We start from the raw sequence: 26,425 nt of genomic DNA on the forward strand, positions 1-26,425 counted from the left end.
ATTTCGGTAAATAGACGTTGCGCAATGAGCCATTACAGACAACCACCTTTTACACATTACCTGCAGTACCACTCGTGGCCGCGCAGCGAGTAGATTGTACAAAACACTGCACTCTGTCAAACACCTAGTACGTAAAATTTGGGTCTGTTTGGGGATTGAAGAAATTCCATTTTATGCTAATTAGAAAGAATACAATTTTCATATCAAAGGCAACACGCCTTTATTAAATTGTTAACCTCGTACATTAGAACTAGATTCTAGGCAGCCGTTTTTGGCGACGCCTTAGGGGCGGAGCCTACAGTACCTTAAGCTTGCTTAACATGTTATCATTTCGTGGTCCGGTAAGATGATCAGATTGCAATATGACGACTGTCCACGTTATTTCCATAGCTATCAATTCCACAGGAGCACATAATATAAACTGGATGGAATTTCTTATAATAGTCTCGAGTCTGATATCCCGAAAATATAGAAACAAGCATCAAACGAGCATGAAACAACCTTAAAGTCTTAAAGCTTTCCCTTCCCCCTGTGCTGCTTTCTTTGTGCTGTTTTTACAAGACGCTCGGCGGTTTATCGGTTCTAGTCTTCTGGACGTCTTGTTCTCACTCCACAGTCGGATGCCAGCGGCAAGGGTCACCGACCTGTCGGACGATTCCTGTAGCCGTTTCTCCGTCTCCACATACTTGGCGCTCACCCGGGCCAGTTCGGTCTGTAACTGACCCACCCTGTCTCTCACCCGGTCAACGTTCGCACCGAGCGTCAGAAAATTAGCGGTGGCCTTTTCTGCCTGAAGCTTCTGCTTGATTTCCCGTTTCCTCGACTCCATGCCCGTTAGCTCTTTCTTGATGTGTGCCGCCCTCTCTCTCTCCAAACTGTACTCGTACATCAAGGCGTCCTGTCGGATTTGTTCAAACTCCGTTTTCAGGTCGGAGATGCCTTTGCTGAAGCCAGCATCGCCTCTGTATTTTGCAGACGACACCCGTCCGTGAGCTTCATTCGTACCCACCACAGAGACCGGCCCCGCCTGCCCTGTGGATGTCGTGCCGACGGCAAGTGGATGTCGAATGCGATTGTTTTCCTCAGGAGTTTGTATAGAATCTTTTACAAGAGGCTGGTCTGAAGAGCTTTTCGTTCTGCGATGGTGTTTAGGAGATATCGCTGCAGCACCAGTGACAGCCGCAGGGAAGAAAAGCCCCCTTGGAGAAGAAGGCAGACTTGTGCTCGTTTGTTTCCCCTTCGGTACGACGAGGGAAGTCGTTTGTTCCAACAGAAGGGCAGGCGCCTTGGCGTTCTTTACTGGGGCTCCAGTACTCTTGCGTGTATTTTGTCGAATTTCTTGTGCCTTTTGCGGCTTCTGTTTCAAAATGGTCGTTGACGCTGGTGAATCTATTGAAGTTGGCGGGCTGCACATGACTTCCGGCTCCTTCCTATGTCTAGTTGTTTGTTTTCCAAACGAAGTGCTATGTTTTCCAAACGAAGTGCTACCCACCTTGCTGGTAAGCCCAATGTTATCCTCAGGGGACATGGGCGCACCTAGCGATTTACCATTGCCATGCAGTCGGCCTTCTTGTTCGTAGAAACGTTTAGATTTGGGCACTACATCTGCTTGGAGTTTGTCGCTCTTTTCTTTCGCGGTCTTGTCATGGTCCGTTGCCATGGAAACTTGAGCTAAAGTGTCGTTAGAACTATCTGCAACTTGTTGTAATACATCGTCCTCCAACAGGCGTCCCCATTTTCTGGCTAATTTTAAAGCCTGCTGTGCCGTTTCCTGTAACGCTGGTATGAGACCCTCAAAACCATCATTTGTGCTTTCTTTCTTTTCTGTAGGTGTTCTTTGAACAGTCCTGTCTTTGACTTTGGGCGATTTTTTAAGAAGGTCTTTCCACGACGACAAGATTGTTGTCAGCTTCTTCTCAACCTTTCTTACTTTCTTACAGGAATGTTTTGGGAAGCCCTCCTTAAGCGGTTTCAGGATGCCCTCTCGGAAATCTTCTTGTAGGATTGAAAATTTTGTGTGCGTGGCGAGGAATTCATCTATGACTGGCGACGGCTTTCCTGTAAGACAAGGAACTCGTGTTGGAGTTAAAACTTAAAACAAGAAACTACTTCTGCTGTCAAATGAATGTACATAATTCAAATTGCTCCTTATGAGGTCACATGTCCTGATTGGGTCATTTATTCTGAAGAAGACCGAAGATCAATCAATCAATTAATCTCTTGTGCTAGAAAAAAGTTTAACCTTTTTCCAAAATTCAAAAATCTGATGAAAAAAAGGAAGTTATAGCTTATACTGACCGTTTGAGACTGCCCAGTCTCGCAGCTCCCTGAGTTGTGTAACACCGTCTATTCCTTCACCGGTCTGGCCGTGTTCTCGTTCCCAGGTCACCACCAGCTCCTCCAGCCCTGCCCGGAACCTGGGAACGAGATCCGGGGGCACCGCGTCCTGTAACCGCCGCTCGAACTCCGCACACTGCCCGCCGAGCCACCGGATCCGGGCCGCTGGGTCCATAGCTGCAAACACACTCTCCTATGGAGGAAGGGGGCAGAGAAATATGTACATTAGTATTTTTATTGGCAATGATGATATCATATTTCTGAACGCGCCACATACTTCACATAGTGTCTGCTAGAGAACGTTAAAATTTTCTACCCAATATCTGCTTGGGGATTACATATGTCCCTTTTAGAGATGTGCTGACAAACGTAATAAATTACGAAAGGTCAGCAAGGTTAGGGCCCAGTCGTTATCAAGGAAAGTTGTTGTCACTTGTCGCTAGGCAACGCAGACAACACTATCAGTTGGTGGCTGTTTGCAGTCACGTCAATTACTATGAACTGCAAAAAAAAAAACTGTGTCGAAGCAAGTAAAAAAATTAACTTCCTGACTCTTTGCTCCTGAAACTCCTGAAACTTTAAGACGTTAACACAAGTTTAAGACATGTCAGAATTTATTCAAGACATTTTTTGAGATCTCCAGACTACGTCCTCTTAGACAGAAGGTCAAATTACAGACCTTTATTGTGATCAAATTTTAGTGATAGGTACCTGAAATATGCCCATTCATTACATATGCTGATATGTCTTGGCGTGGTAGAAAAAAGAATAAAATCTTCAGAACTGTACGCCATACGCAAGCAAGAAAATAGAAGTGTTTTAACTTCCCACAGAGTATAAATTCCGTCCTAACTCAACTGTTTGACAAGAGACAGTTTACTGGTACATTAAACGCGCTACACATGTTCTCCGACTCGTTTGCTTTTGATGAGAGAAGCTAAAAACTCTCGTTTGGAATAGCTAGTAGCGATAGCTGAGGCGGTTTCTTTTCAGCTTTCCAGGCCAGCTAAAGATCTTCTTGGAGACAACAAAAAATATTTCATTTCAGATCTTAGAACATAAGAAAATGTCAAATCGTAACAGTGGCTAAGCTGACATGATAAAGAAGGAATAGAGACCTACCCAACCGCAAATATCACAGCTACATTTCGCCGACTTGTCCCACAGTACGTTCTTGACTATAACGCCACCAATGCTATATACTTTGACTCATTCTCATTTAGAAGAATTTATGTCAGTTGGCGGTCCTTTTTGCAGCAGAGCCATTTGTACACACCACGCAAAACCTTCCGAGAGAAAAATATGTCGTCGAGCCTCAAAACACATATGAACTGCAACTATGAGGACGCCTGAAGCAAAACGCGTAAAGTCGTATATTCAAAGTGGCTTTCATTTCTGGGGCATTTAGAACGGTTGGCTACACAGTAATTGGATGTCTCTGGAAACATGTTAGCACGGGATTACTGTAGATTTAAACATGTTACAAAACAAAAGAACAGTAAGTAATATTACCTACCTATTTCAGGGAGCTGCGAAAAGAACACATGTAAACGGTATACATGTCTATATAAAATCGGTAATAACAGGTGAGATAAACCACCTGGACTTACCGTGTACGCCTGCATGTTTTGTTTTCCGATCTGTTCGCGTCAGAGTTTCGTCATTGTTCTTTCACTGTTCGCAGTGGAGTGTGGGACCAGCTGACACGGTATGGCCACGTCCAAACAAGCCCTGTGGTTGTTATCCTGCAAGCCTTTATGGATGCATACCGAAAATGTACGTGTACTTGAAACAAACAAGTGACTAAAGGCACAGTCTAGCGCCGTACGGTTTTTATGTGGATGCTTTATATGACAGAAGCAATGGTCATTAAGAATCAACGACAAAGGTTTTCTTCACAAAACAGCTGAGGTCTGCACGACGACTCTACGACTGTCCCATAAACGTCCGACGACTCTACGAATGCCCCATTCGCTGTCGTACGAACAACGATTATTGCAGAGCTGGTCATAGACAATGCATGCATCGAAGACAAAGTTTTCTGCCACAAGACAATTGAAATCTGTACGAACACTATACGACTGTCGCACAAATGTCCTCAGTTCTGTTGTAAACCTGTCGCGTGCAAGCAACGTTTACTGCACTATACATGCAAATAACTGTGTTACGCTCAGTCCGGAGAATAACAAGTCTCAACTCTGTATTGACTTAGCAACGTAGCTTACACCGTAAAATACAATACAAGATTTGTATCCCCACAGGGGTGACAGTGAAGTTTGTTGTTGTTAGCTTAAACAGAAGGTTTTTCTGTCACCAGCTAGTGAAAACAAATGTTCCAAAGGGGAATTGTCGTGCACGGAAGGATGACGAACAATGGACTCGCACGATAGACACCCTTTTGTGAGTGACTTTGTGACCTGGTCTTTTGCACGGGCGCCAGGGATGCCATACTAGTAGTTATCTTCTGACTATATATTATGACGTATGTGTGCACTTATATATTGCATGAAGTCGTTTTGTGGACAAGTGAAGGGAAAAGAAAAGCTGTTGCGAAAATAAAGCAACGCGCCAAAAGAAACAGAAAAAGTAAACATTTGACAAAAGAAAAAAGAAGCAAGCCGTGCGTTTATTTTTCAAATTGAGTATGTCCAGTCGGAAGTGTTTTTATAACGGACGGCGAGGCTAGATCAGATATCAAAAGATCGCGTGCAAGCTAAAATTCACACACAGACAATGTGAAATATGTGAGGCTTGTGCCAGCAATGAAAGATCAAAATCTCTCACGCAAACGGCCAATGTCAGGTTGATACATTTTTCTGTGCGCCAATCCCTTATATTACATGCATTGTAAACTGTGCTAAGAATAGCACTTTTTTGCGCTTTGAATTTTTTTTATTGTTGTCTTAGTGTCCACGCCATAGGCGTTCGTGTTTTTATCGTCGCTTGTTTCTTGTTATTTTACGTGTGTTTGCTGCTTTGGTATCATCAAAAAATTTTGGCTTCTTGATCATTGAGGAATAAGGCCAACCACCTAGCGGCTTCATCTTAAAATACAGTTTTATAGGTATGTGAAACGTCCTAGATTTGACGAACTGGGTAACTTTCGATTAAAACCAAATAGCAATTCTTTATAATCCTGGTGCCTACATATATACAATATAAAGGGGAAATGATATTTAAAGAGATATTTATAGCGGTCACATGATACTCTCGGACACCATTCCCCACATGTCAGGATGGCCGAGTGGTCTAAGGCGCCAGACTCAAGGGTGGAAGTCCCTTCCCAGCATTCAAAGCGAGGGTTCTGGTCCCCGAATGGGGGCGTGGGTTCGAATCCCACTTCTGACATTATATTTTACGCACAGGGTTTCTGGTAAGGTACAAAGAAATATGGAAGAATAATTCTGTATTCAAAATCTATTTTTGTATATCTGAGAACCAAGTCATTATGATGTGTGGCTTTGAAATTTGGCAGACTATTACTATCGCCAGACAGCACGTCGGCAGAACGTCTGCACGATGCCCGTATGCACGGCAGAGCGTCTCCGTTTCGCGTATTTCAGGATGGCATCCCGTCTATATACAACTGAACCGCTAAAGGAATTGTTCAACTTTATCACCACAAGCTGCATTGCACGTGCGCCCCCTGTCTTTTATCTGTGCAACTACTACAGCGTATTTCTCTCTGAGGTTGTCGGACCCTTTCCCTGTAGGCTACAGAAGAGTGAAACTGAAATACAGTAATCTCCGAGAAGACTAAGGCAAGACAGTAATGCCTTCCTGTTCTTGTCACAAACGGGCGGATTATAACGAAACAAACAGGTAAACCCCAAATGGTCCAATTGCAATCTCTAACGTTTCCCCATTTGGGCTAATGATCCTGTATGTGTGTGAATCTGGAATATCCACCATCCATTCACCGGATCCAGAGCTGGTAGATACCAGCTATAACTGGTTTAATCTGGACGGAGATCTATTTCATTTCAAGTTGACCTTTGAAGACACACGCACTCTTTATCTTTTGACATTTCCCTCTCACACGCTAATAGATAAAGCCCCTGTCTAATATATACACTTCGGTAGCGTCCCTTACATCACGTAAAAAAAGTTGTCACGGCTTATTACGGATATACTGATAGCTATCAGTTCGGTGACACTGAGGCGGAAATGTCAGTGATTGGATTAGCATTTTGGTCGTCTGCGTTGCCATGGCGACGGATGTTCTGAATACGTATGTCGTCTGCAGGTAAAAATGCCTCAGTCTGATCATATCAGGGCTCTGTACTGTACCAGTAGCCAGCGTTACCTGCGACGAGTGTCATTTCGCATTTACTGTTATGTGTTGTGTTTATAATAATACAGAATTGTCGCTACAGTTTTGTGCCATGAAAAGCAACGATACATTAGCAAGCAGCACATGCAGACAACTATACAGGTAAGAACATCACTGTATTTGTACTGGCTATAGGTTTGGGGGCAATTTGAGAGTAGATTGTTTGGGGTATCGAACAGCAACGGGAAACATATTTCATGTAACAGCATACATGTACAATGTATTAAACTTAAATGTGAACTGTTTCTTAATCTAGATCTTTCGTGGCTTTTTTGTCTCTAAAACGAGGAAACATTTCATGTGTTTTTCTGTGTTGTTCTTTCATGCTTTTCGTTCTGAATTAAACATAACCAATTGCATCGAGTAATGGTCTTTAGGATTTTGCACAGACGGAAATAAGGTTCAAAGTGATTTTTACCTCCTTTCTACAGGTAAACCACTGTACGTGTCTATCATGTGGTTAGATTGGATGTTTAGGAAGAAATTTCTAAGAACAATTTAAAACTTGCGTTCCCCAGGTGATTTAGAAACACAGAATCTGATCTCCTTACACCTTTGCGGGGATGGGGCGTTCCCATCATGCCCTCTGACTGTCAATCACTTGTCACATTCTGACGTATGCAGTTGGCAAGTAAATACATGTACTTGGAGTTTGGTTCCAAATAGCCTTGTTCTTTTAAAAAGAGGCCCAACCTACCCGGATGTGCAATGGTAACGCTCCATTTCCTACTTGACGCAAGCTGATTTTGGAAGAAACCATTTGTATAGAGGGAATTGGAGCATGAAAACCCTTTCTGACGAGTAAAAGATCCAGAAGGAAAACTGTTTTATCTTCATCTGAATCTCAATATAGGAATGGTAATACCTGTAATGATCTAAGTACGTATACCGCCTAAAGTGTTCTATTTTTTGCCAGGTTAGTGATCAGCGAGCACACTACGAGAGATGATATTTCTACGCCACAATTGGCACATTATCCTATAGTATGAAGAAATTACATAGCAAAAGTCACCATGATTATCAAAAATACGGATTTTCATACTTTTTATAAACATCATAAGTAAAATTGGAAAACTCTATTTCATGCCAATACAACGTTCAGAGCTCGTTTATACGCGGTTTGACATTACATGTACTATTATAATTCTTAAAACACAAGTCTAAATAAACGTCGGCAACACACAATGCAAGGTAGACTTCACTTTAGTGGTTTTCTCTGTTGTTGCTCCAGTTCTTGTCTATGTGTGCTCCGGTTCCTTTCACATAGAAAAGAAACACGCACGTCTGTTATCAAGTTTTCTGACTGTTTATGTCATGCTCACATGTGTGGATGACAACATGCCAAAAATGTGGTCGAGATTCTAGATTGGCTGTCTCAGTCTCTTTTAGGATTTACACCTACATTAATGATCGCTCTGGAAAGTTCAAAATCCTCTAAGGACACCAAAATGATGAAATACTTTTGTAAAAACGATATTTGGGCGTCTTTTCCCTCAGTAAATGAAGCTTGAAAATTCACGCAACACGGTTACATTATCGTCTGCAGTGGTGCATATTACAGCGTAGAGCCGGGGTATTGTTCACGTTTATCGCACCTGTTCCCAAAGCTATCATTACGTATCTCAACGGGGAGGGGCACTGCAGATAACTTCTTCAGCCTTCTTTTTCAAACCCAAATTTTCTTTTGGAGGCTCTTTCAAGGGGTCGTCACACAGTCAACGTTCTTAAGGCCGAATTTTGACATCGCCAGAGGGTTTTTTTTTTAAATCTACCGTCATATTGGTTTGGTGACTTGCGAACATAGGCCCACCCCTAGATATCGCACATATAGAGAGGACACCGACTGTGTTCCTGTCAAAAATGTCGTTTTAGAGCTTGCAGACAGCTCCCGTTGTGTGACGGCAGCATAACGACACCCCGCGAGGCCGAGAGATCATTTTTCTCCCCACCTTTGCGTTCTGCTGCGTGCACACATGACGTATGTTTACTTTGCAGGTGGATCACAGAGATGCAGACAGGCGTGACAGGCACACCGTCAGTCTCTTAAACAAACCACGGACCCATCAACATGGAAGACTACGTAGTGAGTACACATCAAATCTTTATCATTCGGATGAAATGTTATTCTAAAAACTATTAAGAGGGTTTAAGACGGTTAGAACGTTGTTTGTCTCAGCAGTTCTTTGTTAGCATGGGGTTACCGCAAAGGAGGCCACAGGAGGCAAAGCATGAAGAGTTCCGCTGACTGAGTATATATGGCAACAAAGCTGAAAGAGTATGGCTACATTTAAACCGTTGATTGTTTTCTTTACCTTCTTTATCTCCGACCCTGCTTTTTCTGATATGAATTCGACGGTTATGAGGTCGAATCCCGTTCAGTGAATATTGCTCAGTCGAGTTACACGAAGAGTACATTGGGAGCCGTGGTCCGTTCGGGAATTTGTTCTGTTTTGACAGTTGTTGTGATAGAAACGGCCTGAGTCCATTCTCTGATGTAACACATCGTCATATTTGAATATCTGTCGTTAATACCATCCCAGATTTGATCTTCAGTTGATATACTTCTGGGATATTACGTCTTTGATTTCATGCACTTAAAAACGTTTTTGGGATACGAATGTAATAAGCAACTTTCATACATACACGAAGATCTTCATATGGAAACAAGAGTTCCACGATCTCATACCTTCGCCAAAAAATGTTAACCCTTGCGGGTGACGAAGTCTACAATTTTAATCATTGATTTTGTAAATAAGAGCCTCATTTGCATGGATTATATCAGTTGATCATATTCTCCATCCAATGACAGCCTTATCATAACAAAAAGGCTATTATAGCACTTCCTCATAAATTATGCAAATGAGGTAATGATTTGAATCAATTATGTTTATTGATGTTCACCTTCACTTAACTTCCAAATGTGGCAAGTATGAAATTTGGGGTGCAGCAGTTACAACTATGGAATTATAAGAATTTGCCATAAATTATTCAAATTAGGTCCTCATTTACATAATCTATATCCTCAGATGTTTTTCTCGTTCTCAAGTAGATGTCACAACTGTTTCATAGTTCTATTATCGAACAAATCAGATTTATAGAATTTCCTCATTAATTATGCAAATTAGCTCTTGATTTGCATAATTGCCATCTGATTATGTCAAGCATTACTTCAACTACCTACATACCAAAAACCACGACAATACGTCAACCGGTTCTTGAGTTATCGTCCTTCAATTTTTTTACAACAAATGCTCCTGCAGTTCTAGAACAAGGCGCTAGGGGACCCAAACTCATGTCACTTCTTCCCTACCCCAAGAGCTATCTACCAACCGAAATTCGTGACCCTAGCATGTACAGAACATGAGATATCAAAACCGGAAGTTCAGCTGCAGTACCTAGGAAAGCCGCCAGGGGGCCCAAAATCTAATCATTTCTAGGTCTCATGAAGTCATACCCACCTACCAAGTTTCATTCCAATCCATCCACTGCTTCTCGAGTTATCTTGCTAAACCACACACACACAAACACACCCACACACACACAGACAAACGCTACTGAAAACATAACCTTCTTGGCGAAGGTAACTAGAAAGCAAATGGATCCTAACTCGCGGTCTCCCTGGCACAGATCATGGTTCACATTGAATCAAGTTAATGTTGAAACTGTCTTAACTACATGGACGGCCTCATTACCCTGGGAAAGGTACCGATTGACCAGGGAAATATTCAGGTGAATAAGTTTTTGCTTTTGCTAAGAGATGAATGTAAAAAAAATGCGAATACTTGCCTCTCGAGTTAAGGCATTAGAATTTTAAAGGCTTCACTTTTATGTTTTCAAAATGGGACGTGCGAAAATATTCTGGACTATTATCACAAGCTAGTTTCAAACAAAATGTTTAAGTTTGCGAAAGGTTCTCCTTACAATGAGCTTTAATTTGTTATCACAACCATATCCCGCGGATTACGTCATCACTATGGCTTCTTTTGATACGAACTTGACGCATGACGTCACAAGTTATTCCGATGTTCAGTTAGGTTTTTGAATTCGCCATCTACCACTGGAGCTTTTGGGACCGTTAGTTGATATGATTAATAATGCGCTTGTTTATTTCTTATTCGAGGATTGTATTTGGGCCTCGTGTTCATCCGTTTAGAGATTGTATCTATTTAGATTTATCTTGTCATTATCTGTGGCAACAATTTGTCAGGAACGTAAAATACACACCTTAAGGAATTTGTTGATAAACCCCTGGGTATTCTGGAAAATTACTCTATTCATAAGTCGTACCTAATGACGCTGAAGTAATTCAATCTGCCCCAGGCAGTGTTGAATTTCATATCACTTCACAGACGATGACGCAAGTCGTTATTGAAATGAGTAATCTACATAATGATGACGTCACGAATCACTTAGTCAACTTTTGATGGAACTAACTTTGAATAAGAAACGTAAATGAGGATAGAACAACAACTTTAACAACTTTAATTCATTCACACGAAAAAATCACTGTTTATCTTTGAAGGTAATGTCATATCTACGCTCTAGTTGTCAATGACATAAAGCCCACTGTCTATATATAGCCAGACCCACAGCTGACTACAAGCACTAGTACTGTCACCAAGTACAGTAGGGGCATTGTCAATAGATAGCTTTAAACAATGTCTAGAGCTAGAAGTTCAAGGGTTAGGTGTAACAAGTCGATCGGTGTAATATAGCCAGCTGCCGCCGCGCCGCGTGCCTGCGAAGCTGGTGTGTTACGCCGAAAGGCGGTTATACCGGCTATACAGATACAGATACAGATACTGTGCCTTTGTATGTACGTGTAACAAGAATCCACGGCGGTGTACACAACCACCTACTGTATCCCCCTATAACCTCCTTGCTGTATCCTATATACGAACAGTCTGCGCCAATGCTTTTGAACATTTAGGGCCTGGTCTCAATCCCTGTCGGCAGTGGGTTCTGTCATTCTGCCACAGCCTGTTTGAAAATCCTATGACATTAAAATCATACGGCGGCCTACGACGAATGTGATCTCACCGTAACTTGTATTTTTTGTCACAATACAGTCACATGTATATACAGAGATACATGTACGTGCACATACAAAAACATCGAAGGCCAAAGTTTTTACGTATTGTCCCAATGACCGCGATTGTACCAAACATAAAGAAATCCAGTAGTTCTTGTCCCAAACACTGGCTGGTGGGATGAATGCTCTTCTATATCCATCGCTGCCGCCCGGTAACGGTATGTAAGCAGGCGTGCCAAAGGTGTTCAGTTCGGGAGGTCGCCGTGGAAGGTGATCAACGTTACCGGGAGACGAGCCGACGGACCGCGGCAGGGACTATAGCGGCGCACCGTCACGTCTCACCCCGTGTGGGACTCGGAATTACGGGCCGTTGTCGCTCTGTCGTGTTTTCTGTGTACAGAGTGCATACCTTGGAGGGAAATGTATGTTGTATGTAGCCTAAACCAGCCGCAACGCCACACTTTCTTTTATTCGACGTATCTTTTGAATTCAGGCACTCAAGGCAATGTGCCGTGGATTTACAACAAATTGGGCAGGGGATGTTCAGTCAGTTGATGTCTGCAACCGCCATGCATTAGTTCCCGACGGTTGATGGAGTGATAGATTGATTGATGTTCTGGGTCAGTCCGACCTTGTCTCGAGCGTTGATGTTTCAGTCCTATTCATGTCTCTCGGCCCAAGTCGTAACCTTGAAGTGGTCTTTGGGTCTTGTTACTTGGTGACGATTGCGTAAGAAAGCAGACTTGCAATTTAAAGCAAGATCCATTAAAACTGTCGAAGCCCAGGATTTTTACTGGATAGAGTAAATAGCCTCTACCAGTCTGTGCTGTCAAACGGCTGCCAACACTAAAGTGGTATCTTGAGTTTTCGTACCTGCTACGCCTCATTTGTACATCTTATGTGTATTTTACAGCGGGAGGAATGGGTGGAGTCGTCCCCCCAGGAGCGGGAACACTGGCTGAACAAAAGCTGCGGCCATTTCGAGTCGGAGGTCCGGGGCCTGGTTCCGCCCGGGTTCCTGGAGGAGTTCGCGGACAGACTTGATGACGTCGTGACGAGGTGGAACCGCGCGCACGGCAGGCTGTTCGGTCACGTGACGTCCCGTCAGCAGGTCCAGGAGCTGGTCACGTGGGACCTGGAGCAGGCGACAGAACGTGAGTTAAGATGCCACCAGCCTTAGACACTTAACTATGGCTTAGATAAACAATACCGCTTTAACGTAAATCCACAACGGACATAATGTAGCTTTTCGCGCACCCGCGTAACAGCCTTTAGCAGGACACCTGAGCAGAGCAGACAGGGGTGTACACGAAACGTCACGTGACATACGTAGTGACGTCAGTAACCCTGATGAAGGCCGTAGAGTCATATATAAATTCAGTTTTTCTTAATCATCTTTTAAATTTCCTGTGTTGAAGTTACGTTTATTTTATCAGAAACGACACAGAAATGATCTGCCTCATTCTTTTTACTAAATCTGACTTTTTTAGAACGCCGTCAAGCTGACAACGGTCCCCTTCAGAAGTTCCAGTACCTTCTCTTCATCTTCGACACTCTGTTGGGAGATTTTCGTACCGGCATCTTCCTCCCTCTGAGGGACTTCTTCTGGACACAGGACGGCGGCAACACCCATCTTCAACAGGTGGGTCTGTCTAGTCGTTTTAGCAAAAAAAAAACACGCTTCAACAGCCTTCAATACAAGAGAACCTTACACTTTTCGAACAGAATCATCTGCAACTATGCACATATATCCGTCTAAGAGAGACAGTTTTGGTTGGAAATACGATATACATGTCCGTTAATCTGGTCATGGGCCTTTTTAGTCGTTTTAGTGAAAACATCACGCTTCAACAAGGCGCAATACAAAGAACTTTACACACTTTCAAAAAGAGTTTTCAGCAGCAATGCATAGCCGTTAAAATTTAAGAGGCCGTAGTGGTGGGAAATACGACATACGTTAATTGACATCTTCAGCAGGTGGGCTTGTAAAGTCGTTCTAGTAAAAGAAAACAGTCTTCAACAAGGTGCAGTACAAACGAACTTCACACACTTTTCAACCGGAGTTTTCAGCAACAATGCATAGCCGTTTAGAAGAGGCCGTGGTGGTAAGAAATACGATATACGTTAATTGACACTTCTGCGTGTGGTGTTTAGACATACCTGTCTGTCGTTCTACCAGGTCCGCCACGCTCTGGAGCAGTCCGTGTTGGCTTGGCGGCAGCTCCTGCGGCCTGGTCCCGTCAACACTGCCCTGCTCACACGAGCAAGTCAGGAGATCGTGGACGAGGTACGACTGTCGTACAACTCATTTTCAATCTTTTGACAAAATCTACTACGACGTTTAGGTCGTTGATATTTGTATTCATTCTTGGTTATCATTATGGAAAATGCTTGGCAGGTTTACGCCTGCGTTAATAGCTTAATAGCTTTTAACATTCAAAACGCCAGTGCTATGTCGTGCTCCGTTCAAGAAAAGTCGCACTGCTTCACACCGACGTCGACATTGTACTAAACCGCATATGTTTTCTTATGTGATTGTGAGTGCATTATCCATGATTACCCTACATTTCCATGCCATGAGTAAACTGGGTGAAAAAAATTAGAGATCTTCGTCGGTGAGTGACCATCGTGACATTGCATTGTCTTATCGTATGCAGGTTGTGATGACGTATTCCGAAGAGTATGACGTAATATTACGGCTGATTCCGGACATTCACGAGAAGACGTTCGAGTGCCTCCGACTGGCGAGACGGTGGAAAACAGCGTACAAGGCGGGCACTGCAGAGGAGCCCCGAGTCGCCAGAGGGAGCCCTTACGAGGGCCGTTTGTTGAAACGAGGATCCGAACCCGTCAACAGACTGCCAAGGTACACACAATACAGCGACTATTCTTTGAACATATCGTAATAATAATAATATAAAAATATTTATGAACAAACATATGTGCACTGTTTATCTATTTTGAATTCATATCATAATTTAAAAGCTAAAGTTTCTAATACAACTTCTTTCTTCACTAAATCACCAGTGCCATTGGCCAAAGAGATGCGCGGATATCATCCGGCCGTGGCGGCGACTTTGTGCATCCTACCAACGGCAGTCATAGTCGTCAATCCAGCGGCATCGTTCGCACAACCATTGGTAAAATCCAGGAGAAATACGTCGAAGACGAGTACGAGGAATTCATAGAAGAGCTCTCCCGTTCCCGGTCCTCCAGCATAGCGATACCTCAACAGAAGCTAGTCGAAGACGAATACGAAGAATTCATCTTAGAGCAAGAAGGCCGACAGAAACGGTCTCACACGACAAACAGTCTACCCGACGTGCTGGTCAATCTTAACGCCAAGAAGATCCAGCAGCTCAACAGCACTTCATCAAGCAAAAACAACCCGTCTAGCAGGGAGGGTGCACGGACTGTGAGACAGAGTCTACCCAACATTCTGTCAGCGCGCACTGAAAAGGAAGACGAACTCAGTAAAGCCGAGAGAGACGCCGTCTTAAGAAAGATGTGCAGAGAGAAGCGCATCTGTGACCAGATAGCCGCCCAGATGACCGAAGTTAAAGTCAAGTACGACAAACTAAAGGAAAACTCACTGGTACTGGAGAAACAGACCAAACAGTACAAGACAGATTTCGAGTTCATCGAGGCTCACGAGAACTTGGCTAAGGTTCAGGAACAGATGAACAGGGCCATCAAAATTTACAACAGGAAGAAAGAAGTGTACGATCAGGCGAGAAGGAGGTGGGAGGAGTGCAGGAAATGTCTGGATGAGCTGGAAAGGACCGGCAGGCTGGAAAAGGAACTAGAGAAAATGGCAGACAAGAGGCAAGTTCATGGGAAAGTCACAAATGCAAGATCCTGAGGGACGTGTTGACACAAAATCTGACAGTGGTTGGATATTTAATTTCTTAGTCTATCATGGCATATGTTTGCATTGGTACCATGTTAGTAAACTCTTACTAACTCATACTAGACATTTTTGCAATGTCCTGCTGCCTTACAGAAGACTACACTCTTTTTGAGTGACATTCATCGCTTAAATCTTTCTTCTTGTCATAAAATATGTACAAAATCATACTTACTCAAAGCATCCGTCCTCCTTAATAGGAATATGAACTACAATATATATAATATGTACAGGAATCAATGTGATACAAAGAGCTGTAGATGTAATGTAAATGTTATTTATTTCAGAAGTATGCTTTATGCAGCCTACTTTATGTACATACGAGTTTGATGCAAGAAGCTAAATAGATTAAGACATATTCCTTCAAGCTACAGTTGTAAAGTTGCTGCTATGTTGTTTTTGACTCTGGATTATTCTTCAGTGTAAGAAATCCAACCTGCAAAAAGAAACAATATCATTATGTTACTTCATTGTTAGTGAAACTGTATGAAACTACATAAAGCAAGGAACAGCAACATTTAAGAGGGCATTATGTGATAATATTGGCAGCAAACTGAAAATATTCTGGATAGCAAAATGTTAATGAGATAAACAACTACAGCCAGTTTCTAGCATATTCGCATATTATTTCACAAATCAATCTTTTGTGTACAGTACAAATAACCATTCACCTGGTCTTTTGTTACCATCAGAAAATAGAACCTAATAGTATGTTTTGAATGTTCATCTTGTATGTTTGTCAAAACTTAATGAAGATGATTTTAACTCTCTGGTATAAACAACACCACCTTCCACATCATGTAGCTAGGGTATATGTGATGGTGGAATAAACATACAAAGAGCTTTATGTATACATCTTTACTACTAAGATACTTTTGCTGTTGTTTTGTTTGACTCTGCTCCCAATGACATGTTTGTGAGCAAAAAAATGTGCCTTTGCAATAAAACTCGACCTACAGAGTCTAGTAGAGACCATATTCAACATGTTACTTCTAGATTTGTTAGAAAACATGCCCTTACCATAAAGTTGTTCATGCTGCGTAGTGAGACAGGTAGACTCTGTGTGTGACTGACCAGGTGAGACACCAGGTGCAGACAGGTGTCTCTGGGATAGGACAGCAGGCCCACATTCTCATCCTTTTTCCAGCTCTCCAATAACAACCTTTATCATGAGAAATTAAACAAGAAATGCTTTTAGGAAAGGGTGCCAAAATGGGAATAGCTGGTTGGGTGGTGTGAGTAAGATGATGATGTGTGACTCAAATAATTGAGAGTGGGGTGAGTGTGATGACCTTGGTGACTTGAATTGCACTAATGCTATTGTTAGAGGGGAAATTTTGCATTACAGACAGGAAAGCTTCACACGCCTGACACACAGAACGGGCATCACAATGAGCCTCATCCCTAATATAAAACCATCAAACACCAAACCACCCAACCGTCAAATGTGATACTCAGTGCAAAACCGGGAGGCTTGTAGCAAAAACAGAATCAAATATGAACATCTCTGATGTACCTTTTGTTTGATTTTCGATTACAAAAATGTAGTAGAATATCTTACTTATTGACACCGTCCCGTGGGAGTGGCAGGTAGAGGATCTTGAGAATATCCCGGGAGGAGACAGAACCTTGTGTAGAGATGGTCATCAGTCGAGTCTCTGACTTCAACAGCCACATCTGGATATGGAATAACAGACACGCTAAAGTTATACGGAAATCTAATTCAATTTAACAATTATCATGGAACATATACATTTACCAAAGCCTAAAAATATGACAAAAATAAACAAATAGACAAATACAGTATATTGTAGATGTCATTTCCATCCATTTTTCAACACTACAAGTACAACTTATGGTTGAGCAAACCCATGTACAAGGGGGCCACAGACATAAAATATATACAATCATGTACATGTAAAGGACTTAACACACTTGTCAACAAGTGTGGTAGGGGGATAGAAAAGGTGGCTTTTAAGTTTGTTATGGGCACACAGATTGAAAATCTGTTATCATTTTTGGTGGGGGTCACTGGAAAAACAGCCAATATAAATGATAATACATGTATTTCAAGATTAACAGTTTTACTCACCAAAAGATAGACGTCTGCCCTAAGGTCCTGTACCACAAACCTCAGGCAGTATTGTGACTCCGACTCCTTAAGAAGTTGTTGTGCCAAGACACTGTCCTGTCCAGGTGAGGCGTGGCCAGGTGTTACAGGTGAGCATGTGGAGCCTTCCTCATGTACCGTGATGTTAGACAGGTACAGTTTGATAGCACATGGAGGCTCGGGTGTAGCCTGTGCTGGGGTCTTCTTTTTACCTGAAAAGTTTAAAATTACAACATGAAGGAATGGATTTACATTCCACAGAATCATGGCTCAATTTATTGGCACCGTATCTTAAGATAATCCAGTACTGACCTGTAGTGACCCCTATCCCCACCTGACTTCTACATCGTTTGCATCTGACCAGGGGGACCAGTACCTGTGGAAGAAATTTTTAAAAAAGAAGTCTGTTAAGTAGTTACCGTTATTGCATGACTCTGGTTGCCATGATCATTATTATGTAAATTTGTCCAAACAGCAAATGGCAACACTCCAGAGGTGTCGCCAAAAATGATTGTACACAAACCATTTTGTCCTCTGAATCAACAACATCCACGTTGTCACTATGAATGGCCTTTGCGTGTACCAGTACATGCCCGGTACCGGTCAGGATGTCCGCAGGTCTGGGCGCGAGAGTCTGGGCGGCCATGTTCTGCGTGTCCTGACTCTTGTGACAGAAACTGTGTGCGACCGCCTCCTGCCAGCCGTCTGAGGGGAGGGGCAGCACTCTCTTGGCACAGCTGGGGGACGGGGCAGAAATACAGAATAAGTCTGAGAGGACGGCAACACTCTACATTTGGTGTTTCTAATTCTAGAACTTAGTAGAAGTCAATGAAATCCATCAATCAAAGGTAGAGTTAACCTTATCACTCCTGGCACAATAAGTAACAAATACAAAGTTTAATATTTTAAAGACAAAATCACAATGTTGGAAGGAATATGGTATTACAAGGATGGTTTCAGCAGTTGGTGTCCACACATGGCACAGCACATTCTGGTGTGCCCAGGTTTGATATCTGGTCCATTCTCCTCTCCTCTTCCATCCTCCTCCTTCTCTTTTTGTTCTTCTGCCTCTTCCTCTACTACTGATAGCCTCAGATGAAGTCCATCTCCTTCTAACCACTTCAGTCCACTGCAGGACTTTGGACGGACACGGAAGCCGTCTGGAAAGCGATAGACAGATTCGCCCTTTCCAGATTGGACCGCCACTTTGTCTGGGTGAACGACGACTGGTAGACTGGACAAGACAAAAAGATGAATATCTAATTAGTTCCCGTTTCAAAGTTCCTTGGTTCCTGTAGTTAGCAAAAATTTCCTGTGACTACTACATAATTTTCTTTCATAAACTGATGATAAAGAGACTTGGAGACTGACCCAGTGGCTTAAAATGCCAACACAGACTATCAAAACTCATGGTTATATTGCAAACTAAGACAGGCTTTTATACACATCAAACCTGAGACGAGTTATGAAAGCCAAAAATGCACAACAATGCAGGCCATAACATTATGTACACCCCCCCCCCCACACACACAGAGCCTCAGCCAAACACACACATTTAGCAACACCAAAAGTTATATATCGTGAAACCTGGACAAAACTAGGAAACACACCTCTTGCTGTCTTTTACAGCTTCTACAGGCAATACAAAATGCGCAGCTCCAACTTGCTTCTGGATTTCAACAAACATTGTCTTTCCTTCCATACCGGTACACCATGTGCTCACATCTACATCAAAACATCATTAGGCTGCCTAATGTACACACAGTTACGCCTGTAAATGTCTCCTCAAAAATTCAAAATCTGGATCATTACTTGCGAGTTAAAACCGTAAAAAGTATTAAAATATCTATTTCCTTAAGTAATAGATTATATATGTTGCAGTCAATTTTTTGGATAGTCACGAATTGACATTTGAACGATTTTATATTGACTCAGGCATTGAAAAGTTGACAACGGCCACCTTTTTGAAAGAAAGGACAAAGTTCACCAACAACATGGCGGCCGTTGACCGATTTTCCTTCCTTGCAGCCGAAATTTCCAAGACTATCAACTACTACAATGATATTCTGGCGATTTTAGGGGCTGTGTATGTCGGCAAGAAGGTTCTCGACTTGGTCCTGGGTTTTCTGGGCGGTACACGCGTGCATTTCATCTCTAGGATCGCCAAGCCGGACTTGACGAAGCGGTATGGGCCGTGGGCTGTCGTAACAGGTGGCTATATTCAAAATGCTAGATATGTTAGCATGTTTTTCATGTGTCATCTGATCAATTCCTTCTAAATGTGGTTATGTCTTCTGTCCGTATGTATGTGTCTGTCTGCCTGTCTGTCATTGTTTTCTGCAGTGTACTTTCTGTAAAGTCTGCCAGAGGGCGCTTACCTTTAAGGGTGTGTACCTTCAAGTGATTTTTGTTTCCTCCTTTCACAGCTTCCAATCATAAATGTTTGGAAAGAAAAAAATACACTTAACAATTTTTAGGAATAAAACAAATACATTGAACCATTTTTTATTATTATTATTATTATTTTACCGTCTGTCTGTTTTTTCCAGGTTGTACGGATGGCATTGGGAAGGCGTACGCTCAGGAACTGGCCAGCCGTGGTCTCAACATCGTTCTCATCAGCAGGAACCAGACCAAACTGGAGAACACCGCACACACCATCGAGTCTCTGTTTGGTGTGGAGACAGCTGTCATTCAGGTATGGAGTTGATGTTATTGTTAGTATCTCATCATTTGTGCTTAGCATTAACTATTTTTAGCTCCCAAGTCTCTTTCGTCCTCTCTGCAAATGAGGAGAGAGACTCGGCAGCTAAAATAGGTTTCATGATCATGCTACATTTGTGCTTCATTCCATTCTTCTTTGTTAACTTTTTTCTAACCCTTCAGCTTTAGTGAACTAATGCTTCTTTTGCAGGGATCAGGATACTTTTCTCTGTTTCCTGACCATTGCAAATTGTTTGGAAACGGGGATGACATGGGGGAATTCATGAAGCTGAGGAAGGCTCCCTGGGAGTGAAATCTCCAATGTCATGTTGTTTTGTTTGTTTGCTTGTTTGTTTTATGGACTGATTCTATCCAAATATTCCCCTCCCCAGGCTGACTTCAGTAAAGGTAGAGAAATCTACGTTGGAATTGCGGAGACTCTCCGCGGGAAGGACGTGGGAATCCTGGTCAACAACGTGGGGCTGATGTACGACCATCCGCAGTTCTTCCTGGAGGTCCCCGAGAACAGGCTGTGGGACATCGTTAACGTCAACGTGGCAACGGTAACTATGGCAACAGTACAACGACAGTGGCATGAGAGGAACATACTCAGATTGCTCCTTCTAAGAAGAATAACATCTTGTTCATTCAAAATCATTGTATAAACTAGAAAGCAAATGCATGATGTTTACCTTCGCATATGGTCTGCTCTGTTAACTGTAACAAATTCATATATATGGTTACAGGAGTCTAAATCTCTCTTGCTTTATTGCAACATGATGTAACCCAACACTAGTTACCATAGTGACAGGCATCTGGTTCAGGTCATTGTAGGTTCCTTTTGCAAAGGTAAACACAAAAACGTAAGCTAGCCCATGGGCATGACGAAATGCGTTCTTTTCAATGATTACAGTCTGCAGAAACTTAAACCGATTTACACTATTAACACAGAAATCTGTATGTTGTATTTTCCAGGTGACGATGATGACACACCTGGTTTTACCAGGGATGGTAGAGCGGAAACGTGGGGCTGTGGTGAACATCGCTTCTGCCTCCAGCTTAAGGCCCACACCTCTGATGACAGCTTACTCTGCTACTAAGGTAGCATTCTACTTATACATGTCTATCAAGTAGATGAAAGAAACAGACTAAGCTCCGTGTGTGGAGGTTTTGTTTTTGTGTTTGCCTGTGTGTACGTAGTTAGGGGGAATGGTGCATTTGTTTTCAACCATCTAGCATGGCAGGTAATACTGATGCCTTAGTCATGTGAGACTCAGAGTGCAAACACAATATTCTTACACAAATTCTTTTCATCGTTTAACCTTTCACCTGGACTGTACCATATGAAGCATACAGGGGTGATGTGGTGTAATCACCTTTCTGTCCCTCCCTCCAGGCGTATGTTGCACACTTCAGCCAGGCCCTACAGTACGAGTACAAAGACGCGGGCATCACCGTACAGTGCCTCACGCCGTACTACGTCGCCACCAACATGACCGCGTACAGCGACATCATCCACAATCCCAGCGTCATCATCCCGTCAGCCACCGGTTACGCCAGGGCCGCCCTGTCCACACTGGGGGTCTCCACTAGAACTACAGGGTACTGGCCTCACACTATTGCACAGGTTAGATTCACTTAATTATAATCCTTTTATTTTAGTTTATTTTAAACAGCACAATACTATAACAGCACAATGATACAGTAAATACACGACGCCATCACTTTGCAGCCATTAAGGCTGAATTGTGTGATTTAAAGCAATTAACAATACTTTTTGAAGATTTCTACAGAACCACCCAGGTTGTCTTTAGAAAGATTGTTTTATATATGTTACAGAAAACTCATTTTAAGGTTTTTGATGCAATAGCATGTCTTAGGGTGGAAAATTAACCATGTTCTAAGGATGAAATCTGCAAAATTCCTTCCCTTCAGGGTCACCTCTCTATTGCAAAGTCATGATGCTGCAGATATGCATTTCATTGTGCAAATAAATAAACAAACAAACAAACATTGAATTACTACTGTACAACACAACAGAATTTTAGAATGAACAACTTTTTCTTCCTCTCCCACTGCAGTGGTTTGCAACGAGGCTGTTCTCAGAGGACTTCTATGTTTGGGTGGCTTACCGGTTCAACAGTGCTCTCAGACGACAAGTCATGGAAAAGAAACAGAGAAAACTGAAGTCCAAGTGATGTTTGTTGTGTCAACGTCAATCAAGCAAACATTGCAGTGGTAAAAACATATTGTTTCCATACCGTATACTAGTATGGCATTTTCCTCACACAGATGTTGTGTTTATAACTACTATGAATTATCATCTGACTGGAAACGATTTACATACCTATAGTCAACAAGTTACAATAGATTTATCCCAGTTTACAAAAATAAATGATAGCTGTAAACCTAAGGCTTACTGTCTGATGCAAATAGATATGCTTGTTTTTTATGCAATACAATGTATTTCCACAGGTTGTAACAAAATAGAATAATTGAAATTTCTAGTCACTTTTCACCAAAGAATTTTTTTTAATGTTTAGTACAGGAAATATGGTATACCTTTTGTTGCTCTGAAAACAATGCTGCTACTGTTTTGGTTTATACAATAAGGTTATGTTGTATGAACATTTATGCATTTAAAAACTGTTCTGATATTTCAGGACACTTTGTATAATTTTCTATGTACATGTGTATGTGTCTGTATATGTGTTGTGATGCCTCAAATCACTTGTGTTGCTTGGTTATTTTGCATAGTCAAGATGAGTGTAATAAAAACACTTTGTAATACATGTACTTCTGATGAACATGCCCATTTATACATTTAAAAGAGTAGCGAAATTTGTGGTATGATACAAGGAATTTGCCAAGACATTAGTATTCTTAAAACTAAGGTGTTCATAAATTTATGAAAGACTATAATTTGGATTTATAAAAGTTTATTTTCATCAATTTTAGCTATTAATTGCAAATATAATTGCAAACACAATCACAAAATTCATTGCCCTTGTATTTCCCATTTACAACCCACAGAAATAGATCCTACCAATCCATTAGATGAAATGTGCATCTACTGGTCCTTTTGACCTACAAAAGCACTTCTTACACATCCATATACGTCAAGCATGCCAGTGTGAACTTGGGGTAAGAGAGGTTATATTAGAAAGACTTCATCAGCCATCTCACAACCAAAAGTGAGGACTTACGGACTAGAACTTTCAAGCACATGGGACATGTGTTCAAGCATCTGTAGAAACTTTCATTCTTGTAATTAGTGTATACGTAATAAGAATCTATAGATATCCTCATTTGCTTTGCATAGTAAGTTTTATGTAAAGAGAAGAAAAGAAATTGAAAGAAAAAGAGAAGTCAGCACACAACAGTGTTGAATTGCAGTCGCTGCAAAGTTACGTGTGACAGAACATCTTGTCCTACATGAAGAGAGGAGGACCCATCAACTTGTCTGGAAAACGATGTTGAGTAGCCCAGCCATAATGGACGTACGCTTGAGTGGGTTATGAAAATGACTCTGAAGTGTTTTAATGCAGCGCCTTGTGTAGAAGTGTGCTTGTGTGATTTTTTTGAGAATTTCTGAACTTCAGAATCATCTCTAGTGACGTGGATGCGACACTGAAGTACTTGTTGAGTCAATACAAGAGCTGTTCGGCGGTTTTAGGTTGAAGTATTTTTTTAGATGTTGAGTTAGCCTGGTTTGCCCTTTCTCGCTAAGTGACAGCAAGAGAATTTTTAAACCCCGTGAATGGTGTATTGTTTTAGTAGTAGTGTGTCTTTTTGGGCCGTGACATAGGTATGGGATATCCTAGCGGCCCGTTCGGAACTACAGTGGCCTTTTTGTCGGAAACATTGGAGAAGAGGATGAGTCAAGAAAGTATCAATAAACAGCATGCATAGTTTACCAAATCTAGGAACAGAAACAAAGAGTAATTGTAACATGTTGCAAACACACCATTTGATGGTACTAGTAATTCTACATACGGAAATTAGATACTATGCTATATTGACCTAAAATTAACCAAAGTTAGCTTTGTCAGGTTTGATATCTTCTATCAGCGCAGTGAAAGTTGAATCTACTCAGTACGATACATGATGTGAGGGTCCTTCCAAAATATTTAACGAAAAACATGTATTTCAGCACCAAGGACAGCGTCTGCACTATACACAATGTTGTAGACAATGCTGCACTAACAATGTATTTTCGTAGTTTGGGTGTACCGCTGTAGAAAATCAATGAAAGCCTCGGAACTACACATTATAATTGGCCAATAGTGACGGCTGAAGAGGATATAGTCGCTTTTCAAACATTTGAAACGATGATGACGAGAAACCGCGAACTGGTTTCCACCGGCCCAAACCGTATAAATCCGCCACACCAGGGGAAGCCCGGTATTGTGTGCGCGCCGGGGCACCTTCAGCTGCCTGCCTGTCTCCTCCTGAATGCACCGCTCTGCTCCGCTGTCCCCGCTCGGCCCGAGTCCGTCCTGTCTCCCGAGAACCTCCGCCTGACGACCCGCGGTGACCTCTGCCAGGGGATTTTCCACGGCGAGCGCCTGACGCCAGTCCGCGACTCACACGCTGACCAGCGCTGATCCTCACCCCATCTCTCGGTAGTCAGGTTGGTGCCGATTTTATTGGATTTTAACCGTAAATCCTTTCGTTTGTGTCAGATGACGGCCTATTTACAGAGCACACATCTCCGCATCTTTGAAGAGACCGCGGAGAGGTGAGCTGTGAGCGTGGAAACGGAGAGAGATCCCCTCCCACTGCGCGTTTACCGTAAAAACCGCCGTGTACAGGTCGTCTCAGTAAGGAAAACTGGAGCATATTCTAATCACAAAAAGCATCTGAAACACCAAACGACATGTTGCGGCGTACACATATCGCTGCGAAATCTTTCCTCACTCACACTACTGCCAACATTTTAAAATCTCTTGATGTCATTGTAGTTCATTTCGTAATTTTTTTCAGGGCGAGTATGAAAGAATAGGGAGCAAATAGCAAAGATGTTAAGAAGATAGATACAAATTAACATAAGCATCCTTGCCATTCAAACACGACTGTTTGAAAAAGAAGCGTGTCTAACACACAGCGCAGCATCAAACCGCTGTTTCCGCCATAATGCCTTTCCCTCAGCCGATTAATCAGACGATCTACCCCTTGAAGGACGAATACGCACTTCGGTTGCTAAGCAACGATCTGCTCGTCCCAGGGAATTGCTAACTGCGGGGAATGCGGACAGAAAAAAAGCAACAAGGCTTAGCTCCTCGTAAAAATGAGCTCATCAATCTTTCCCTAGATTTTGATAGAATTAGTCTGTGGCGCAATACGTATTATTTGGCCGGGTGTATGTATAGAATTCAGATAATACATGCTATGGTGAGAATAAGATAACACCAAGAATGTGACGTGTTTTACCGTAGTAGATGTTTGGAATCTGACGTGCAATGATTTATTGTCATGTCAGTACTGTACATGAAAGACACATGAATGACAAGGATCTTCAAAGCATCTAAAGCATCTAATGTAACTGGCATCTGAATACTCCAGACGAAATGGTTAGGGAATGACTATGACAAAATAAAGATTTACTGGTGTTTAAACAAGAACTAGTGGGGTTTGAATATAACAAGCGCTCAAACCTTCAAAAATCGATGAAACGAAAAAGAAAAGCCACATTGAATTTCTGCGTGCCAATCTTCAAGGCAGGACAAAGTAACCATTGGAACACATTTTTACAGATTTGGGCAAAATAAAATGCTCATAATAGACACGATACCTTCTTTTGCGCTATAATATATAAAAAGTCGCATTTACCCTGGGATAATACTAAATGGAGTTTTGGCTATAGATAAGGACAAATTACAAAAAAAGTAAATGGCTTGTCGTGCTGCGTGTCACACAATACGATTAAATTATGAAAAGCAAGTGTATTTTGTCGTCAAGTGTTTTGGCCGTCTGGTTTTGACAAGTACGACAGAAATGCTT

At 42.1% G+C, this 26,425-nt stretch overlaps 4 protein-coding genes and 1 non-coding gene across 5 annotated transcripts; 3 read left to right on the forward strand and 2 right to left on the reverse strand.

The window, feature by feature from the left end:
• Positions 1-185: 185 nt before the first annotated feature.
• LOC109481098 lies at positions 186-4,322 on the reverse strand. The gene is made up of 4 exons (XM_019783568.1): positions 3,948-4,322; positions 2,299-2,530; positions 1,690-2,058; positions 186-1,101 (listed from the first exon to the last, which is right to left on the reverse strand). The coding sequence occupies exons 1-4, from the start codon at positions 3,960-3,962 to the stop codon at positions 503-505; spliced, it is 1,215 nt and encodes a 404-aa protein (XP_019639127.1). The 5' UTR covers positions 3,963-4,322; the 3' UTR covers positions 186-502.
• Positions 4,323-5,567: 1,245 nt separating this feature from the next.
• Trnal-caa lies at positions 5,568-5,685 on the forward strand. Its single transcript has 2 exons — positions 5,568-5,605; positions 5,640-5,685. It is a non-coding gene; the product is annotated as a tRNA-Leu (tRNA).
• Positions 5,686-6,530: 845 nt separating this feature from the next.
• LOC109481249 lies at positions 6,531-15,564 on the forward strand. Its single transcript, XM_019783790.1, has 7 exons — positions 6,531-6,772; positions 8,666-8,753; positions 12,616-12,856; positions 13,193-13,344; positions 13,882-13,989; positions 14,360-14,568; positions 14,730-15,564. The coding sequence occupies exons 2-7, from the start codon at positions 8,739-8,741 to the stop codon at positions 15,562-15,564; spliced, it is 1,560 nt and encodes a 519-aa protein (XP_019639349.1). The 5' UTR covers positions 6,531-6,772; positions 8,666-8,738.
• Positions 15,565-15,997: 433 nt separating this feature from the next.
• LOC109481096 (E3 ubiquitin-protein ligase E3D-like) lies at positions 15,998-19,450 on the reverse strand. Its single transcript, XM_019783566.1, has 8 exons — positions 19,330-19,450; positions 18,666-18,953; positions 18,243-18,456; positions 18,032-18,095; positions 17,702-17,931; positions 17,171-17,286; positions 16,630-16,771; positions 15,998-16,045 (listed from the first exon to the last, which is right to left on the reverse strand). Exons 1-8 carry the CDS (start codon positions 19,419-19,421, stop codon positions 15,998-16,000), a joined length of 1,194 nt encoding a protein of 397 aa, XP_019639125.1. The 5' UTR covers positions 19,422-19,450.
• Positions 19,451-19,700: 250 nt separating this feature from the next.
• On the forward strand, positions 19,701-23,186 carry LOC109481252 (inactive hydroxysteroid dehydrogenase-like protein 1). Its single transcript, XM_019783793.1, has 6 exons — positions 19,701-19,930; positions 20,269-20,417; positions 20,815-20,985; positions 21,398-21,523; positions 21,819-22,049; positions 22,504-23,186. The coding sequence occupies exons 1-6, from the start codon at positions 19,714-19,716 to the stop codon at positions 22,618-22,620; spliced, it is 1,011 nt and encodes a 336-aa protein (XP_019639352.1). The 5' UTR covers positions 19,701-19,713; the 3' UTR covers positions 22,621-23,186.
• The last annotated feature ends 3,239 nt before the right edge of the window (positions 23,187-26,425 follow it).

This window comes from Branchiostoma belcheri, unplaced genomic scaffold (genome assembly GCF_001625305.1).
Source record: "Branchiostoma belcheri isolate BF01 breed outbred unplaced genomic scaffold, Haploidv18h27 scaffold54, whole genome shotgun sequence".
Classification (NCBI taxonomy): Eukaryota; Metazoa; Chordata; class Leptocardii; order Amphioxiformes; family Branchiostomatidae; genus Branchiostoma; species Branchiostoma belcheri.

Bases quoted from the DNA above. Each gene is read 5' to 3' on its own strand.
- LOC109481098 (XM_019783568.1), bottom strand. The intron at 2,059-2,298 runs GTCAGTATAAGC...CTTGTCTTACAG, and splicing joins AGACTGGGCAGTCTCAAACG to GAAAGCCGTCGCCAGTCATA. The intron at 1,102-1,689 runs GTTCTAACGACA...CTCTTGTAAAAG, and splicing joins ATTACAACAAGTTGCAGATA to ATTCTATACAAACTCCTGAG.
- LOC109481249 (XM_019783790.1), top strand. The intron at 13,345-13,881 runs GTGGGTCTGTCT...TCGTTCTACCAG, and splicing joins GCAACACCCATCTTCAACAG to GTCCGCCACGCTCTGGAGCA. The intron at 13,990-14,359 runs GTACGACTGTCG...TATCGTATGCAG, and splicing joins GTCAGGAGATCGTGGACGAG to GTTGTGATGACGTATTCCGA.
- LOC109481096 (XM_019783566.1), bottom strand. From the start codon at position 19,421: ATGGAAGGAAAGACAATGTTTGTTGAAATCCAGAAGCAAGTTGGAGCT. The intron at 18,954-19,329 runs GTGTGTTTCCTA...TGTCTTGTCCAG, and splicing joins GCTGTAAAAGACAGCAAGAG to TCTACCAGTCGTCGTTCACC. The intron at 18,457-18,665 runs GTAATACCATAT...CCCGTCCCCCAG, and splicing joins CAACTGCTGAAACCATCCTT to CTGTGCCAAGAGAGTGCTGC.
- LOC109481252 (XM_019783793.1), top strand. From the start codon at position 19,714: ATGGCGGCCGTTGACCGATTTTCCTTCCTTGCAGCCGAAATTTCCAAG. The intron at 20,418-20,814 runs GTATGGAGTTGA...TCCCCTCCCCAG, and splicing joins TGGAGACAGCTGTCATTCAG to GCTGACTTCAGTAAAGGTAG. The intron at 21,524-21,818 runs GTAGCATTCTAC...CCCTCCCTCCAG, and splicing joins CAGCTTACTCTGCTACTAAG to GCGTATGTTGCACACTTCAG.